Below are 16139 nucleotides of genomic sequence, written 5' to 3'. Positions count from 1 at the left end.
CCCAGGAGCACCTTGGGAAATATACATAGTCGAGTCCTACAGAACCCCGGATTAGGAGCAAGGCTGTTTAACGCAAGCATTAACGATACCCACAAGAGTATCGTTAATGACCAACTTCGCATGGCCATGAATACCTCGGCACTATAATTTCCACCTTGGATTTCGAATTTTTTTCTCGCTGGCTTTCTCCATCAATTTTTGTTCTATGTCAGGTTGTCTCCTGGTTAAAATTTACGAGTGTGTGAGTGTGGAGAGGCGCACGTTACGCAGTTTGTGTTTCCAATTAAACACGGTCAAAAGGTCTTCTCCGATACGCGGAGTGTGTTTGAAATGGGTTCCACGATAAATAATCGAATAATACTAAGAGTATGAGTAAGTCATTACTTTAGTCGCCTTTTACGATAAGTAGGATATCCTCTGGGTGTATTCTTTTTAAGTGGCCTGCAACTCACATGGGGAGAAACAATATGGAAACATAGGCAGATGCCTTTGTTCAGCAGTGGATGTTGAAATCTACTTGATGCTAACACTTCAATTTCAAAAGAGAGGATTTTTGCATTTTTGTTTATAGAATATTAACACAAAATCGAATAATAAAGTATATTTATTGATTCTCAAACATTTTTACAAAATATTAGTACTTATATAATCAACAATAAGTTAAATAGTCATTCAAAAGTTAAAACATAGTCTCATTTGGCACATTTTAACTATACACAGTTACACTTTTTAAGTAAACATTCAAAAACTTTCAACGTCATTATAATATTTTTAACTATTATGTACAATAATCTTTATTTATTTAATATTTTAAAATTGTGCGAAACTTCGGATATTATATTATTAATACTCAGAAAATGTCCATTTTAAGCCCGTTATTATAACGTAAATATAAATATTTGCGTCCAAGGTGTTCCACAGAATATTCTTAGGATATATAATACAATTTCCATTTTTTGTAATAATTTTTTTAACTATAAAATGGTCACTAGAAAATATATTGCTGATATCTGCAATATTATTAATGTACAATGCATTAAGTGAAATACAACTTCACTGAAGTTGAAGTTCAGTAGGAATATTTTTCGTAAAAAAATAGATTTGAGAAACACTACAATAATTGCCTAAAGTTCGATTATCATATACAAGTAATTTTAAAATTTGTTTCGACAATTAAATTGTTAAAAATGATATTCCGAATTGGAATCTTCGATTTCAGTTTACAATGTAAAGCGTGAACTATTTTGCTTGCAAAACTAAACCTTTTTTGTAAATAATTATTTAAGGTTCAGGCACAAAACAATAATAAGAATAAGACCTATCGTGACCTATGGTTGTGAAACAGTGATCCTGATAAAAGAAAGACGAAGATGATCTCAAAAAATTTCGAATTAAAATTGATGAACTGTGAACTTTCAACTTGGCGAGCTAAATAATCATGTAGATTCTGCAAATTTTATTAAATTCCACAGAACACGTTGTCTAGGTCACCTACCTAGAGAAAGGCCGCTTGCGATAGAGGGGGAGAACAACTGTTAACAAGTTAAGTCCCACAGATGGTTAAAAAATAGGAATGACTTAACCCATTAATAAGAAAAAAATTAGAAAAAATTTCTTTATACTAGAGCCCCATTATATAAGTTAGTAGCTACTTTGAATGATATACTGATGAATGAAATAGTAGTTTTAAAAGGTCTAATCAAAGAGAGGGCTAGATAGATAGATTGAGAGAGATAGACGGAGAGAGGGAGAGAGAGAGAAGTTCTATACCATAAAAAGGGAAAATTTTAGTATTCTGCCCACGTCATGAGAAATCCTAAATATGAATTACTTCATGTAATTATTTAAGGAAAAATAAAAAAAGGAAACGTGGTCCTGGACGATGAAGAACATCCACCGGTAGTATCTGTATAGTAGTTAGCACCACAGCACTATTAAGGTTCGCTGCCGACAAAGTAAAGATTATGCGATTGGTCGCCAATGTCCTTGGTGGACAAGGCACTTTAAGAAAAAGAAAATCTCTATTACTTTGCTTAAGATCAAATCAAAGTTAAGTCTTTGCACCATTAAAAGTTCATAGAACCATTATGAGTTACTTAGATAGTTCATTATGAGTTACTTACGGATCTTTTGTTATTACAATAATAGACCAACAAATTGCAAAAAGTTGTAAATACTTCTTTGCCGAAGACCAAAGAACCGTTGAGTGAACAGTATCACGACGGTCAGATATTGGAAACTTTCAGCGTACTAGATGATATACATTTCAGGATTTGGACATTTAAAAGTTGTTGTAAGAGGTCTATCTTCACAAGAAGCTCAACAATGAATTAAATCAATCTTAGAACTGTTACGGAAAAATGGTAAACTAACAACTTTGTTTATTTCGTGTCAACCAACTGTATCGATTTCCTGTACGAATATAAAGGAAATGTTGGACAACCACTTGATTGTATCAAATCATCAATACGATTATGTAGTGATTAGTAATGGTTGTGGTGTGGAGATTGGGGACTCAGCAACCTAATTTGCTAGTGCAAAACTAGCACTTTCTAAGGTGACCCCACGGAGTGTGTCGAAAGTTCGACGTAGCAATTACCACTAAATAATGCTGCTTCATAGACTCGTTAATGACAATTGAAAATCTAAATCAAGATTTTATTATTTAATATTAAAGAGCATTATTAGTATATTAAGATTTTTTTACAAACATCTTTGAAAATTATTATCTTACATACGAGGCATTTTCTTTGGAACACGTTGAACTATAAGAACACATTTCAATATTGAAAAATATTTGTAACGATAAAGTCATATCGTTATTTAACAACAGCCACAATATAGCACAAAAGAACGTAAAGATTAGTTTAATTGGTTGGTGGTTATAACTTCTGTTTTGTATTATAAGGGATGACTATTTTGATATGGCTTTTTTTGATATATATCGATTCTATAGTTTTTATCGAGATACATATGTTTCGTTCTTTGGTCATTAGTTTTATACTACAAGTAACTAATAATTAGCCACAACAGTTTCTTAAATACGTAGTTAATGAATTTTAAACGAAACTACACAGTTTTTTTTATGTTACCTATATATTTTCTATTGTTTACTACAATACTTACAACAGGTAATATTTTTATTGTCGTACTTTTTATTTATTGTCATAATACTTAGGATACTGTTGATATAAATTCAAGGTATTTTAATTCTATTTTAAGGCTAGCTAATAGTAATTACACTAAATCCAAACTAATTGTCTCTCTTTATCGCTTCGGCTCTTATCTATTATCATAAATATTATAAAACATGTGAACTGAAAATGTTTGTAGTTTAATATTGGTTTCATAAATAACAGGAAACAATTTTAATTATTCGGATTAGTTGTAAAGTCGTTCTTCTTAATTATGCAACCAATAATACACTGCAATCATGGCTCCACAATTTTAATACAGTATGATTAATGAGATCTAACATAATTGTACCCTACAACTGTCTCGACATAGGTAGACCATATTTTCGTGAATTGGAAAATAAATATATTATAATAGGAAAGAAAACCCATGAATGTACGTGATGGAACTATACTCTCGCTTCTAATACGAAAATACAGAAAGTTTAGGGAATATTTGAAATGATAGTTCTGGGAAATTATATTTCAGTAAGTAATAATACTAAATTGTCCCACAATTCCATGCGGGAAATTCATTAAAAGTTGATAAAACCAAATAAAAATTAAATCCAGATATAAATGTTTTATGATTACAGTTTTTTATCTGGATTCTAAAACCAGAATCCTATGTAAGAAATAACCTCAAATACTTTGTTTTCAACTTAAAACATTTTTAGCATAAAAGACGAAGAAAAAATTAAAAACACTTCAAATAAATTGATTAAAAAATTGATTTAAAAATATTTTTTCATGTCATTTAAAATAAGACAGAAAATTATATTTTGTGCAATAAAATTCCTAGAGTAGAAAATGCAGTTGCCTAAAAACTGAAATTAGACAATGTTCCCAGATTGCTGCCAGGTTTCGCGGTTATTGTGCGCCAATATTTGCCTCGTGATTAAAAATGAAAAAAGAAGAATATCAAAATTTGTCATTATCGAAAATATACAACACAAAAATTCCTACCTGTCACTATTAATAGCCCAAATAAACGTATTGATCCAGCATTTTTACATTCAAAAAGGCTGTAAAAGGTATATTGATTAATTTTCATTAAAAACTTTCCACTTGTAAATAATAATCTATAAATGGCTACAATATTTCAAAAAAAACTTCTTTTGTTTCAATTTTGTTTTAAAAAACTGCAAGTGAATATTTTTTTGATTAAATAATGTCTATGAGCAAGTATGTTTGGTTGTATAGTAATTTCCAGTCACTGCCAATCGGTCAAAATTTATCCAACATAGCACAAAATAATTACTAAATTTATTAGACAGTTGGGACTGGGATAAGCAAACAGAGTTCTCCAATAATTGGATGATCATTTGTTTAGCAGGAATATCTAAATATTAAGCATTTTTGAAAATTCCTAAGCAAAAAAACTCAAAAAAAATTTGGGATTTGAAAAAAAAACAATTTTAGAATGAAATAGAAAATGAAATTATTGTGGGAAAACGGTTAACTTATGTTTAGAATCAAGACCTGAACTTAACGTTACAGAAATTACATGATAATTCTGAGCATTGATATATGTAATATAATTAAAAAAAAAATAAGTCCGAAAAGCATGTCAAGAGAAACGAAAATAGAAAATATTATATCTAGCCACCGAGAGAACAATGTTAATTACAACAGTAGATTGTGTAATTTACATTTAAATGAGGCTGATTAGCCATTTCATAACACATTTTCAATAAAAAGATTTTGTAAATTGTTCAAAATTTTGTTAAGAAAATTGTAAATAATAATTTGCGTATATAGGGTAACTCTATAGATCCCGTTTTCATAAAAAAAATTGTTAAAAAATAACGTTTTAATATGTGTGCTTACAGAAAAAAGATGTTATATGCATAAAACTGCATAAAACAACGTAATATAAAATTCAAAAGAAAAAGTTAATTACTTGTAATCGGCTATATACCATATATTATAAAAATTTATTAAAAAATCCTTTATAAAAGCTATATTTATTTAAAAATCCTTTTAAGCTAAATCAAAGATGGTTTCGGTATAAATATTCCACCTTCAGTGTTGCTACTTAAATTAAGTATACCCACTTTAATTAAGAAAAACGTGAAACGTTTACAAAGGTATAAATGTTTAAAGCCACTACATAAATGGGTGAAAACACTTTAAATGTTATTACATTTATATTAAATTACATGATTAGTGCTAATTTTATAGGATGTTTAAAATTTATGCAGATTCATTTCACGGCAACGTAAACTTCCACGTGAGTTACTGGTGCTGAGACGTGTTTTCCAAGCCGACCTTGGATGGCAACTAATCAAAATGATATTGTAGAAGGGATGTCTGAACAAAATCGTCATTGCACCCGGATGTGTGCCTCTTAATGAGACTGCAGTCAATAGCATGCACAATTAAATATGTTAAAAATATATGTAACAGTAGCAAACAGTAATAGGTTGGGGTAAAATGTATTCTACCCTGTTGTTGTTACAATTTTTAATCTAAACCTACAGGGTAGAATATATTTTACCTCAACCTATTACGGTTTGCTATTTTTACATATATTTTAACATTAGCATTTTTAATTCGCATACTGTTGGCTGCAGTCACATTAAGGCTCACACCCCCAGTTTCATTGACGGTTTTGTTCAGACATCACTTCTACAATATCATTTTAATAACTTGCTACCCAAGGGCCGATTGGAGAATATCTTGGACCAGTAACTTACGTGGGAGGTGACGTTGCCATGAAATGAATCTGATTAAATTTTAAACGTCCCATAAAATTAGCAGTAATAATGTAATTTAATATCAATCTAATAACATTTAAAGTGTTTTCACCCATGTATTTAATGACTTTAACTTACTCTTGTAAGTATTAAACAACAAAGTGGTTATACTTATTTTAGGTAGCAGCACTGAATAAGTTTCACCTCTTAACACGAAGACATATCTGTGATACATTAAATATTTTGAACTCATGAGGAAATATGGAGTATTAAAATTCACATCGGCGAACGGAACTGAAAAAATCTTTAAGGAGTAACAATGATTTAATATACTCGGTTAGCTGATCCTGGTCGTAACTCTCTAGTAAATTGTTTTCACCCATTTTATATTAAAATGTGAAAACCTTTTACTCTTCCGGTATTAGAACAGATAGAATGACAAATGAGGTGTCAAATGAAAACTTATAACACAAAGATGGTATTAAAGGTGAACAATTTGAACTCGGACTTTTGGTTCCAGATTTGCAATCGGAAGTACTGTTTGCAGAAATAGTACAAGCGCTATATACTTCCGGTTAAAAAGTTGTAACCTGAAGTGCCACATTATAGTCGCAAAAATAGTATGTGTGATATATCAATAGACGCTTATTGAAAAGTCGAGTTTGAATATTTATTCATTTTTGAAATTTAGTATTTACAAATGGAAAGTTTTTAATGAAAGTTAATGAGTTCCTCCAGTTCCTGGGAGACTCCCATTATTCATGATTATTCTTTTTCTTTTTAATGAAATATTCTACAATAGTAGGTTTATTTTTGTTATTAATAGTGAAAGGTAGGAATTTTTGTCTTTTATTTTTCTGACAGTGAATCTGTCAAAATATTTTCAAGCCGAGTGAATGGACTATACAATGAAATCATGATATTGTTATCTGGAATAAAGGACGATTAGAGAATATAAAAGAAAGAAAACATGATAGAATTTCTGATATAAAAAAAAACGAATAAAAAATTTACCGAAACTATTTGTATTTTACTTTTTACCTAATATATTTTATAATTATAAATTCTGCGTTATATACGTATTTCTATTTGTAAAAAATATTTTGACACAGTATAAGTTTCTTTCTTATTTATCATCATATTGTCAAGTTGATATATGAACAATTTTTCTACTAAATTTGAACTAACACTAAGTACGTTCAACAAAATTTGTACTACCACCTAGTTTAATGATAAATCCATCCCTTATTGTTTCTGAAATTTAACCACCAACCAATTAAATCTACTCCTTTAATCATTCGAACCTCCCCACCATCGCTTTAACCCAACTGGAATTCGTACTTGAAGTAGTCGTAGTACTAACGTTTTCTGTGACAGTAGTACCATTAGTGGTGCTCTCCTTGATTACAGTCTTGGTACTGATCTTCTCCGTAACGATTTTGACTGGACCCGCGTTTAGGCTTAGTCCTGAAGGTTTTTGAGGTATAGGTGGGGGCGCTTTGGTCGGCCTTTTGACCATTGGTCTCTTGTCCAATAAGAATTTTTGGTTTAAGCTGGATCTGTCCTCGTTGCTGCTAAAAGAGTCCTGCTTTGCTACCTAAAATATAAACAATGACATTAGTAATACAGTTATATATCCGTAGATGCAAATAATAATGCGTTTTATATTTTGGAGTATTGGTAGTTCATACAAGCAAAATGGATTTTTTTTTAAATACGCATGGTGTTGTGTATTTCCCTTTCCTTAAACATAAAATGAAAACTACACGTCTAAGTTATTGATTATAAAAGACTGCATTTAATTAATCTTTGTGGAAGCAAGGTATAGATCGATATTAAAGTAATATTGAACACTGCGAGTTTAAGTATTTTTATATTATTTAAGCAGGTAAGTTAATTTTACAAAGACTTTAATTTTACAATTTGTCTCGAAAATAACTAACTTTAAATGACCACTTTGCTATGTCGAATATGTACGTTTAATACGAGCGCGTGATGAGTCCTAACCAAGGATGAGAGAGTATTTCCTTACCAAAAAATAACCGGCATTTTATAGGGATTTTAAGCAAAGGGAGATTTTATGATTTTTTTTATGGCATTCTAGTTTGTAAATTCAAATGCAATAAAAAGTTTTCATGATGGACTATTAAAAAACCTTTTAGTGAGCATAGAACAATAAAACGTGCTGGTGTGTATATAAATGGTTGATTCATATTGTTTTGTTCAGATATTGTGTAAATAAAAGAGGGTCTGATTTATGTAGGTGTGTAAAAGGATCTGGAAAAATCCCACAGGAATGGTTGGTGTCCACCTTTGTAGCAATACCAAAAACAGTATATTATGCCAAAGATTGTTCAGACTATAGGACAATATCACTAATAAGCCATACCCTCAAAATATTTCTAAAGGTGATTCATGGAAGATTATATAGAAAACTAGAAGATGATATGGATGATACTCAGTTTGGGTTCCGCAAGGGACTGGGAACGAGAGAGGCATTGTTTGCTTTTAATGTCCTCTCTCAAAGATGCATAGATATGAACCTAGATATTTATTCGTGTTTCATCGACTTCGAGAAGGCATTCGACAGGGTCCGACATGAAAAACTAATAGAAATAATGAGAAACAAAGATATAGACAGACGAGACTTACGAATCATTATCAATCTGTATTGGAATCAACAGGCCAATATAAAGATAGAAGAACAAAAGTCCGAAAATATAGATATAAAGAGAGGAGTAAGACAGGGCTGTGTTCTGTCACCATTACTGTTTAACGTGTACAGTGAAGCCATATTCCAGGAAGCGATAGCGGATCTGGGTGATGGAATCTCTGTAAACGGAAGAATAGTAGTAAATAACATAAGATTCGCTGATGACACCGTTATAATGGCAGACACCCTGGAATCGCTACAAGAATTGGTAAATAGAATTAACGATTATTGCATTAGATACGGACTAAAAATAAATAAGAGAAAAACTAAATTTATGATTGTCTCAAAAACGCAACATGGAAATGAAAGATTAATGATAGAGCAAACCCAAATAGAAAAAGTAGAGACATATAAATATCTGGGAACCTGGGTTGATGACAAAAATGACCAAAGCAGAGAAATCAAAGTCCGAATTGAAACTGCAAAGCAAGCATTTATGAAAATGAAGACAATGCTTACCAACAGAGACCTTCAGTTGCATCTCACATTGAGGGCTCTGAGATGTTACATATTTTCTATCTTACTATACGGAATGGAAGCTTGGACATTAAAGAAACAACACATAAGGAAAATAGAAGCGTTCGAAATGTGGTGTTATAGAAGAATATTAAAAATTCAGTGGGTTCAAAGGATTACCAATGCTGAGGTACTACGACGTCTAAATAAGGAGTTAGAAATTATAAACAGCATAAAAAGAAGAAAACTAGAATATTTGGGTCACATAACCAGAGGAGAAAAATATGAGCTGCTGAGAATTATTATGCAAGGAAGGATCCAAGGAAGAAGAAGCATAGGAAGAAGACGCATCTCCTGGCTGAAGAACCTTAGAGAATGGTTTAACTGTAGTTCACTACAACTTTTCAGAGCAGCAGCCAACAAAGTGACCATAGCCGTTATGATATCCAACCTCCGATAGGAGATGGAACTTTAAGAAGAAGAAGTAAAAGGATCGGTTCACGTTGTTTGTTTTGTACTAAAAATATTGCGTCGGATTAACTCATCAGATATTATGCAAATAATATCTGCCAAAGCCATTTTTCAGAAAAAAAATGTAAATAATCCTTTTTAGAATATATATGAAAGGATCTGTGATTTATGAGATAAAAACTTACATGTAGACATTTAACGAAAAGTTCTGACTTTTGTGGTAAAGTAAATATAATGAAGATAAAATAACAGTACAGAGGCGTAAATAAAAAATACGTTAAGGTCGTATTATGATATGTTACAGGATCTAACAAATGGGTGTCCCAAAATTCAAGCAAGATTTGAATTTGCTGTTATTTCTGCAGTAAAGTATTGGCAACTTTATAGTGACAGCTGACAGTTAAGGGGTTAGTAAGAATGGAGTGTTACACCAGAGAACAATGCGTTTTCATTGTTAAATAATATTTTAAAAATAATGAAAGCTTGCCGCCAATGTTCAAAAATTGGTCGAAATATTGATTTAAGTTCGTACACTGTGAAAAGAGTAATTTAAAATTTCAGGGAGACTGGATCAATTGATGATGCTAAACACACTGGTCGTCCAAAAACAAGACTCTCTAATACCAATATCGAAGCAGTGCGTGAGAAGTGTTGGTGAAAGTCCAGTAACATCAATTCGGCGTCGTGGATAAGAATTGCAAATTACAAGAATCTCTCTACAGCGCATACTCACTGAAGATCTGCATTTCCACGTTTACAAAGTTCAATTCACATAATAACTAAAGCCTAATGACGATGCACAGCGAATAGGAAGAAAGCTCGTTGAATGGATTATTGAACATCAACAACTGGATGCTAATTTTTCGAGCAAAATCATCCTATGCGATGAAGCATATTCTCACCTTGATGGCTAGGTTAATCCCACATGTGACTATAGAAAAAAAATGTATCACTGTTTGCTGCGGATTTTGAAATGAGATTGGTAAAGCAGTAACTGTTACTGGTGCTCGATATCGCAACATGATAACAGAGTTTTTTCTATCTAAATTGGATGATATTGATGTAGAAGACATATGGTTTCAACAAGACGCTGTCACATGCTATACAGCCTGTGAAACAATTCCGTTACTACAGACATTTTCTGGTTGTGTTCTCTCTAGTTTCATTGATCAGAATTGGCCCCCTATATAGTACGATTTAACACCATTGGATTTCTTTTTATGGGGTTATTTGAAGTCAAACCTCCCGTGCATTAAAGGAGGAAATTCCACGCTGCATCATTGAAATTCAGCCACAATTATGCAAAACGGTTATACAAAATTTCGATAAAAGAGTGCGTATGTGCTAGCAAAGCCGTGGAGGTCATTTGTCTGATGCGCTATTGCATAAATAACCTTGTTCTATGTACTTTATGATTCAATAAAAAATTACAATCTAAAGAAAAAAAACAGTGTTTTCTATTTCAAACTTGCGTAAATTTTGGGACACCCTATATAACGGCGAAAAACACAGCTGAAAGAATAACCATATAGCACATGAGAGATACTTGTGTTTCGCTATTATTTTTACGCCATCGATCCATTTGATCGATGTTCGTTCCCGTTACGTATGTAGTATCTAAACTTCCATTATTCGTTCATATTGGTCGTCGACTTTTAACGAGGCTGTTTAATTTAATCTGTTTAACATTTGTGATACTACCTAAGAAGCAAAATACTAATATTGTAGCGAATATCGCCCCAATCAGTCTCATAAGTCATGTTTTAAAAATATTTTTGACTGTTATGCAGAGAACATGTACACGTGAAGCTTTATTTAGCATGCAAGTATAGTGGTAAAGAGATGCCGTGATGTGTTCGCATGTTTTATAGATTACGAAAAGGCTTTTGACATCATTTAAGACGAAAAGCTTTTGAGAAATACCAAAAAAATAAAATTTAGATGAACGAGAATAAAGGTAAACTTTACTGGCGTTAGAAAGTAAAAGTAACAGTAGACAGAACAATTACTAATCATGCGTGGAGTCCGAAAAATGAGCTGCCACCTGTCTTGTTTAATGTGTAAAATGAAAAATGTAATTTTTTGCATTTTTTCAATTTTTATTATTTTTTTTTTAATTGGAAATTGGAACGATTATGTTTTCTGATTTCATTAAATGGTAGATATTTCAAAGAAGAAAAAAAATACTAAACTAGAGAAAAATAATAGAAAAGAAGTTAAAATTGTAAATTTTTTGGAATTTCCCATACCTTGATTTCATCATCATCATTATATTTGCCTTTATCTTAGTAACTTACCAATTTCCCAGTGGAATCCTTGATGTACTCCTCTTTCAAGGAATCGTCCAGGATCTTCTCGTAATAGCTATCCGAACTTTGACTAGAAATGAAGCTGTGACTAGAGTTATGATCCTGGCCTGTATCAGAAACTGTGGCGCCACCGTTCAACCTCTTTTCCAACTCGTTAAGTACGTCTTTCTCGTTGATTGTTAGATCAAGCTGCTCCGGTTCGCCAAGGATATCACTTTCTTCGTTTTTGTCTTGCGAGAGATCTATCTGACTGCAACTGGCTGAACCTAAAAAGGAGAAAATATGAAATCAAATAGTTACGTAGATCAGCAAGTTAATAATAATTTGTAAACCTTACTACTTCATTATAAAGCGATAACGGCATGATACAGATCACAATCATGAGAGAGAAATTATGTTGTATATATACTCTTAGCTCATAATAAAGTAAATGTGTTGGAATATCATTTAAATATACTGTAGCTTGGACATGTGTTCATTAGAACATCTTGGACAGCCGTATACTAAAGTACCACAATTGTAGTGAGTGACTCATATTTTCAATGTAGACCTTTGCTGGTTTGAGGAGAAAGGAAATCGATAAGTCGTAGGCGTGTGGCTATTATTTAAAAAATAATCAGGATTTTAGAACGAATTGATTGTTATAAAAATTATTTTCTTGCCCTAGATGAAGAAAACTAATCCTTTTTAAATATATTTTTTGGGAAAAACCCTTATTTTAAATTAATAAACTTATGACTGATTCAAGGATTAAATTTAATTCCTATTGTCAAATGAGATTTAATGTTATAGGATTAGAAAAAGGGTCCTTTAGTAACTTTAAGCACAGGTAAAACCGAATTACTTAAACAGTTGTTTATACGAAACAGTACTAGAAATAAATGGTTCACCTTAACTGAATATTTATTTCCATTAAATATAAAAAATATGTTCAAATGAAAACTAACTTTATATATAATCTAATCCGAGTCATCTATGTCATCTTCAGATTCATCAGTAGTATCTTCGCCTAGATCCACAACTATTGGTTCCATGGTAATTTCAATGAAGTTATCAATATATTCTGTTCTTCTTTCACTACATGCTGGATGGTACTATTAAGCAGATTTTTTACATCATTTAATTTGAAAGTAACATTGTTCATTGCTACTTCATTTTTTATTTGAGCCTATGTAAGTTCTATCGGGTTTAATTCACAATGATATGGCGGCAATCGAACTACAATTACGCCTCGTTCCCGCGCCATTTCATCTACTACATATTTAATATATTTATCTTTATGACACTGTGCTCAAGTTTCATCATCATCATTTGGACTTTACAACACTGTGTCGGTCGTAGCCTCCCCAAGAATTTTTCTATCCATGGCCTTCCTCCGCCAAGCACGTATTTCCATATTTCTCATATCTTGATCTATGTTATCTAGGAATCTTTTTCTGGGTCTTCCTCTTCTTCTTTGACCAATAGGTCTATCAGGAGCGTTTTTCTAGCTGGGTCGGTTTGCTCCATCCGCATTACATGGCCTACCCACCTCAGACGTCCTATCTTAATGTGTTTTACGTTATCTGGTTCCTGGTATATTCTATAGAGTTCGAAGTTGTATCGTCTTCTCCAGACACAATTTTCATTTACCGCTAAATAGATTCGCCTTAGTATTTTTCTTTCGAAACATCCTAACACGTTTTCATTGCTTTTTGTTAAAGTCCAGGTTTCTGAACCATATATTAGGACTGGGCGTATTATTGTTTTGTAGAGTTTTACTTTTGTATTCTTTGATATAACTGTAGATTTAAAAAGGAGATTAAGCTCAAAATAGCATCTATTAGCCGTGCAAATTCTGCGGTTATGCCATTTTCAGTATTGACGAGCGTTCCCAGGTATACAAATTCGTTAACTGCTTCGATGACGTCGTTTTCTATAACAAATGGCCGTAGTATTTGTGGTTGCGTACCTATTTTCATGTATTTCGTTTTATTGGTGTTTATTATTAAACCCATTTTTGTAGCAGCTTCTTTTAGTGCTACGTACGCCTCTCGTGCTGCGTTTTCCGTTCTCCCAACAATATTGATATCATCAGTATATGCTAGGATTTGCACAGATTTGTTATAGTGCTAAGTTTAGTAACTCGATTTTCAAAATTGGTTCATTTAATTTAATACTTTTTTTTTTAGTAAGCCAATGCGCAATCTCGGCTTTTCTCCATTTAGTGGTTGGTAACTGTTCTATACGCCTGCAATGATATGGAGCGTTATCCATAACAATAACATATCCTGTTTCGATTTTCAACAGAATCCTCATGGTAATCTCCAGTCTTTTTAGAAACAAATTTAAACCTGATTCAACAAATCCTCAGTCGCTACCAATATGGCTAATAATAAGGCGTTTTCCTTTTCGAGATGGGGCGACAAACCTTCTAGGAAAGCTTGTCGTTTCTTTTTCACATTTAAATCCTGCCAAATTTTTCTCACAGAATGTCCTTCATTTAAGCACATTTCATCTGTATAATATGTTTTTGTCCATCTCTTTGAAATTCTGCTATTTGTTTAAGATATTTTCCGCGAGATCTCTCTCTCTCTCTCTCTCTGTCTCTCTCTCTCTCTCTCTCTCTCTCTCTGTCTCTCTCTCTCTCTCTCTCTCTCTCTGTCTCTCTCTCTCTCTCTCTCTCTCTCTCTCTCTCTCTCTCTCTTTAAATATCTTAAGTTTATTTTACGTAAAGTACGTAACAAAACACGTCTTGATATCTTTGGAATATTTTCATTGGATTTAAGAGAAGAAGCAATTTCTTTTAAAGTTCGTAATATTGGAATAAAATTCATGTACTGAACGACGAATGACTTGTTTGGTTGTATCATTCAATTTTATTTGTTTTCTTTCTCTTGTCTCAATCTTCAAAGTATAATTATCGTTTGTTTCATCGTCTGTTGTAATTACTCTGCACACACTAGCTTCGGAAACTTTTGTCAAAATACTGCATAATGTCAGTGCGCTTATGAAATCGACTTACAGATAATAGACAATAAAAGAGCTATCCGAATTATGGCGTTGTTGTCAGTGACATTGCCTTAATCTGCGACGACATTTTTGATCTCAGATATTATCTATCATTAGAGAAAGACATAAACTATAACATTGCAGATAACTTTAAGTTCAATTCTACACGCTGACAACGTTACATTTCCCTAAAACCCAAGTCTTTTCCAAAACATTTGAACCGTTTAAAAATAGACCAGTCAAATTATTTAAATGTATTTCATATAAAATGAGATATTTTCTATCTAAACGTATATTCTTTGAACAGTTAGAAGAAGAAGATTTTTTGTCAATTTTTAAGAGATTAAACAGGTTCTGCAATAATCCACTAATTTGTTTATTAAATAATAATTAAATTTTATCCTTTTGTCGGTATTCCAACAACAAAATAATTTTTTTATAAAGGGTATACATCCAATCTTACAGGCATATAAAAAACCATTAAACCATGAGTCACTCGATACAATTATGGTTCTTTACTTGTATCTTTCATAATATATATAATTATTTCTACATACATACGTATTTTTTCTTGGGCCTACTCATTCGCTATTACGTTTGGTTATTTTATGTTCTTCATATTTCACAATAGTTTTTAAAAATTAAAACGTTTAATCGTGACATGTGTTTGTTAATCTTTTTTATTAGGTAACTTTCCATCATATTTTCTTCTATAACTTTTTACAATATACAAGGTCTAAGGAATTTTTGTATGTGAAACTATATTTATGCCATTACTATCACCAAAAATCAATATACCAAAAGTACTACAGTGAATTTTTGAAAGACTTACCTAAAAAAAGTTTTTGAGGATCTACATAGTCTGGATGTGCAATTTTTTCGCCCATGCTCTTAGACCCCTGCTTGCGGATGGGGTATTTTTGGATTCTCTTCTGCTCTTCTGACATAATATGCCGGATTCGTTGCAAAATGCTGAAGCGTATCGTACTTTTTCGGTAAATTTTATGATCAGGATGCTCGGTGTCATCTAATTGAGAAGAGAGATCACTAAAAATAAATACAATTATTTCTCTGCTTTGTCAACTTTTTAAATTTTACATGTTATAGGAATGATACAAATCAAATTTGAATCAATCATGCAATCATAAAACACAATTCAATCAGTTCAATTAGTCGCAAATCAAATTATTATAATCAATCCAGTCAATTAAAAATTAAAATTTGATCAAATCGGACAGTTACAAATCAAATTTTCATATATAAAATTAATCACAAATTAATTTAATTTAATTCAATAATCACAATTCAAACTTTAATTAATAAAATC

The 16139-nt window shown here is 31.8% G+C and overlaps 1 protein-coding gene across 7 annotated transcripts in view; it reads right to left on the bottom strand.

Annotated features, from left to right (window-relative positions):
* Positions 1–588: 588 nt before the first annotated feature.
* The window catches only part of LOC140450298 (uncharacterized), a 657231-nt gene continuing 641680 nt past the window's right edge, over positions 589–16139 (bottom strand). For all 7 annotated transcript variants that reach the window (XM_072543842.1, XM_072543847.1, XM_072543844.1 and 4 more), the window contains exons 11-13: positions 15645–15859; positions 11810–12087; positions 589–7469 (exon numbers count right to left, since the gene is read on the bottom strand). In XM_072543842.1, coding sequence (XP_072399943.1) covers positions 7167–7469; positions 11810–12087; positions 15645–15859 — 796 coding nt within the window. In that variant the 3' untranslated portion in view covers positions 589–7166. The remainder of the gene's footprint in view (positions 7470–11809; positions 12088–15644; positions 15860–16139) is intronic.

Source organism: Diabrotica undecimpunctata, chromosome 9, assembly GCF_040954645.1.
Source record: "Diabrotica undecimpunctata isolate CICGRU chromosome 9, icDiaUnde3, whole genome shotgun sequence".
NCBI lineage: Eukaryota > Metazoa > Arthropoda > Insecta > Coleoptera > Chrysomelidae > Diabrotica > Diabrotica undecimpunctata.
Note: the sequence above shows the minus strand (reverse complement) of the source record. Positions and strands in the feature narration are given on the sequence as shown.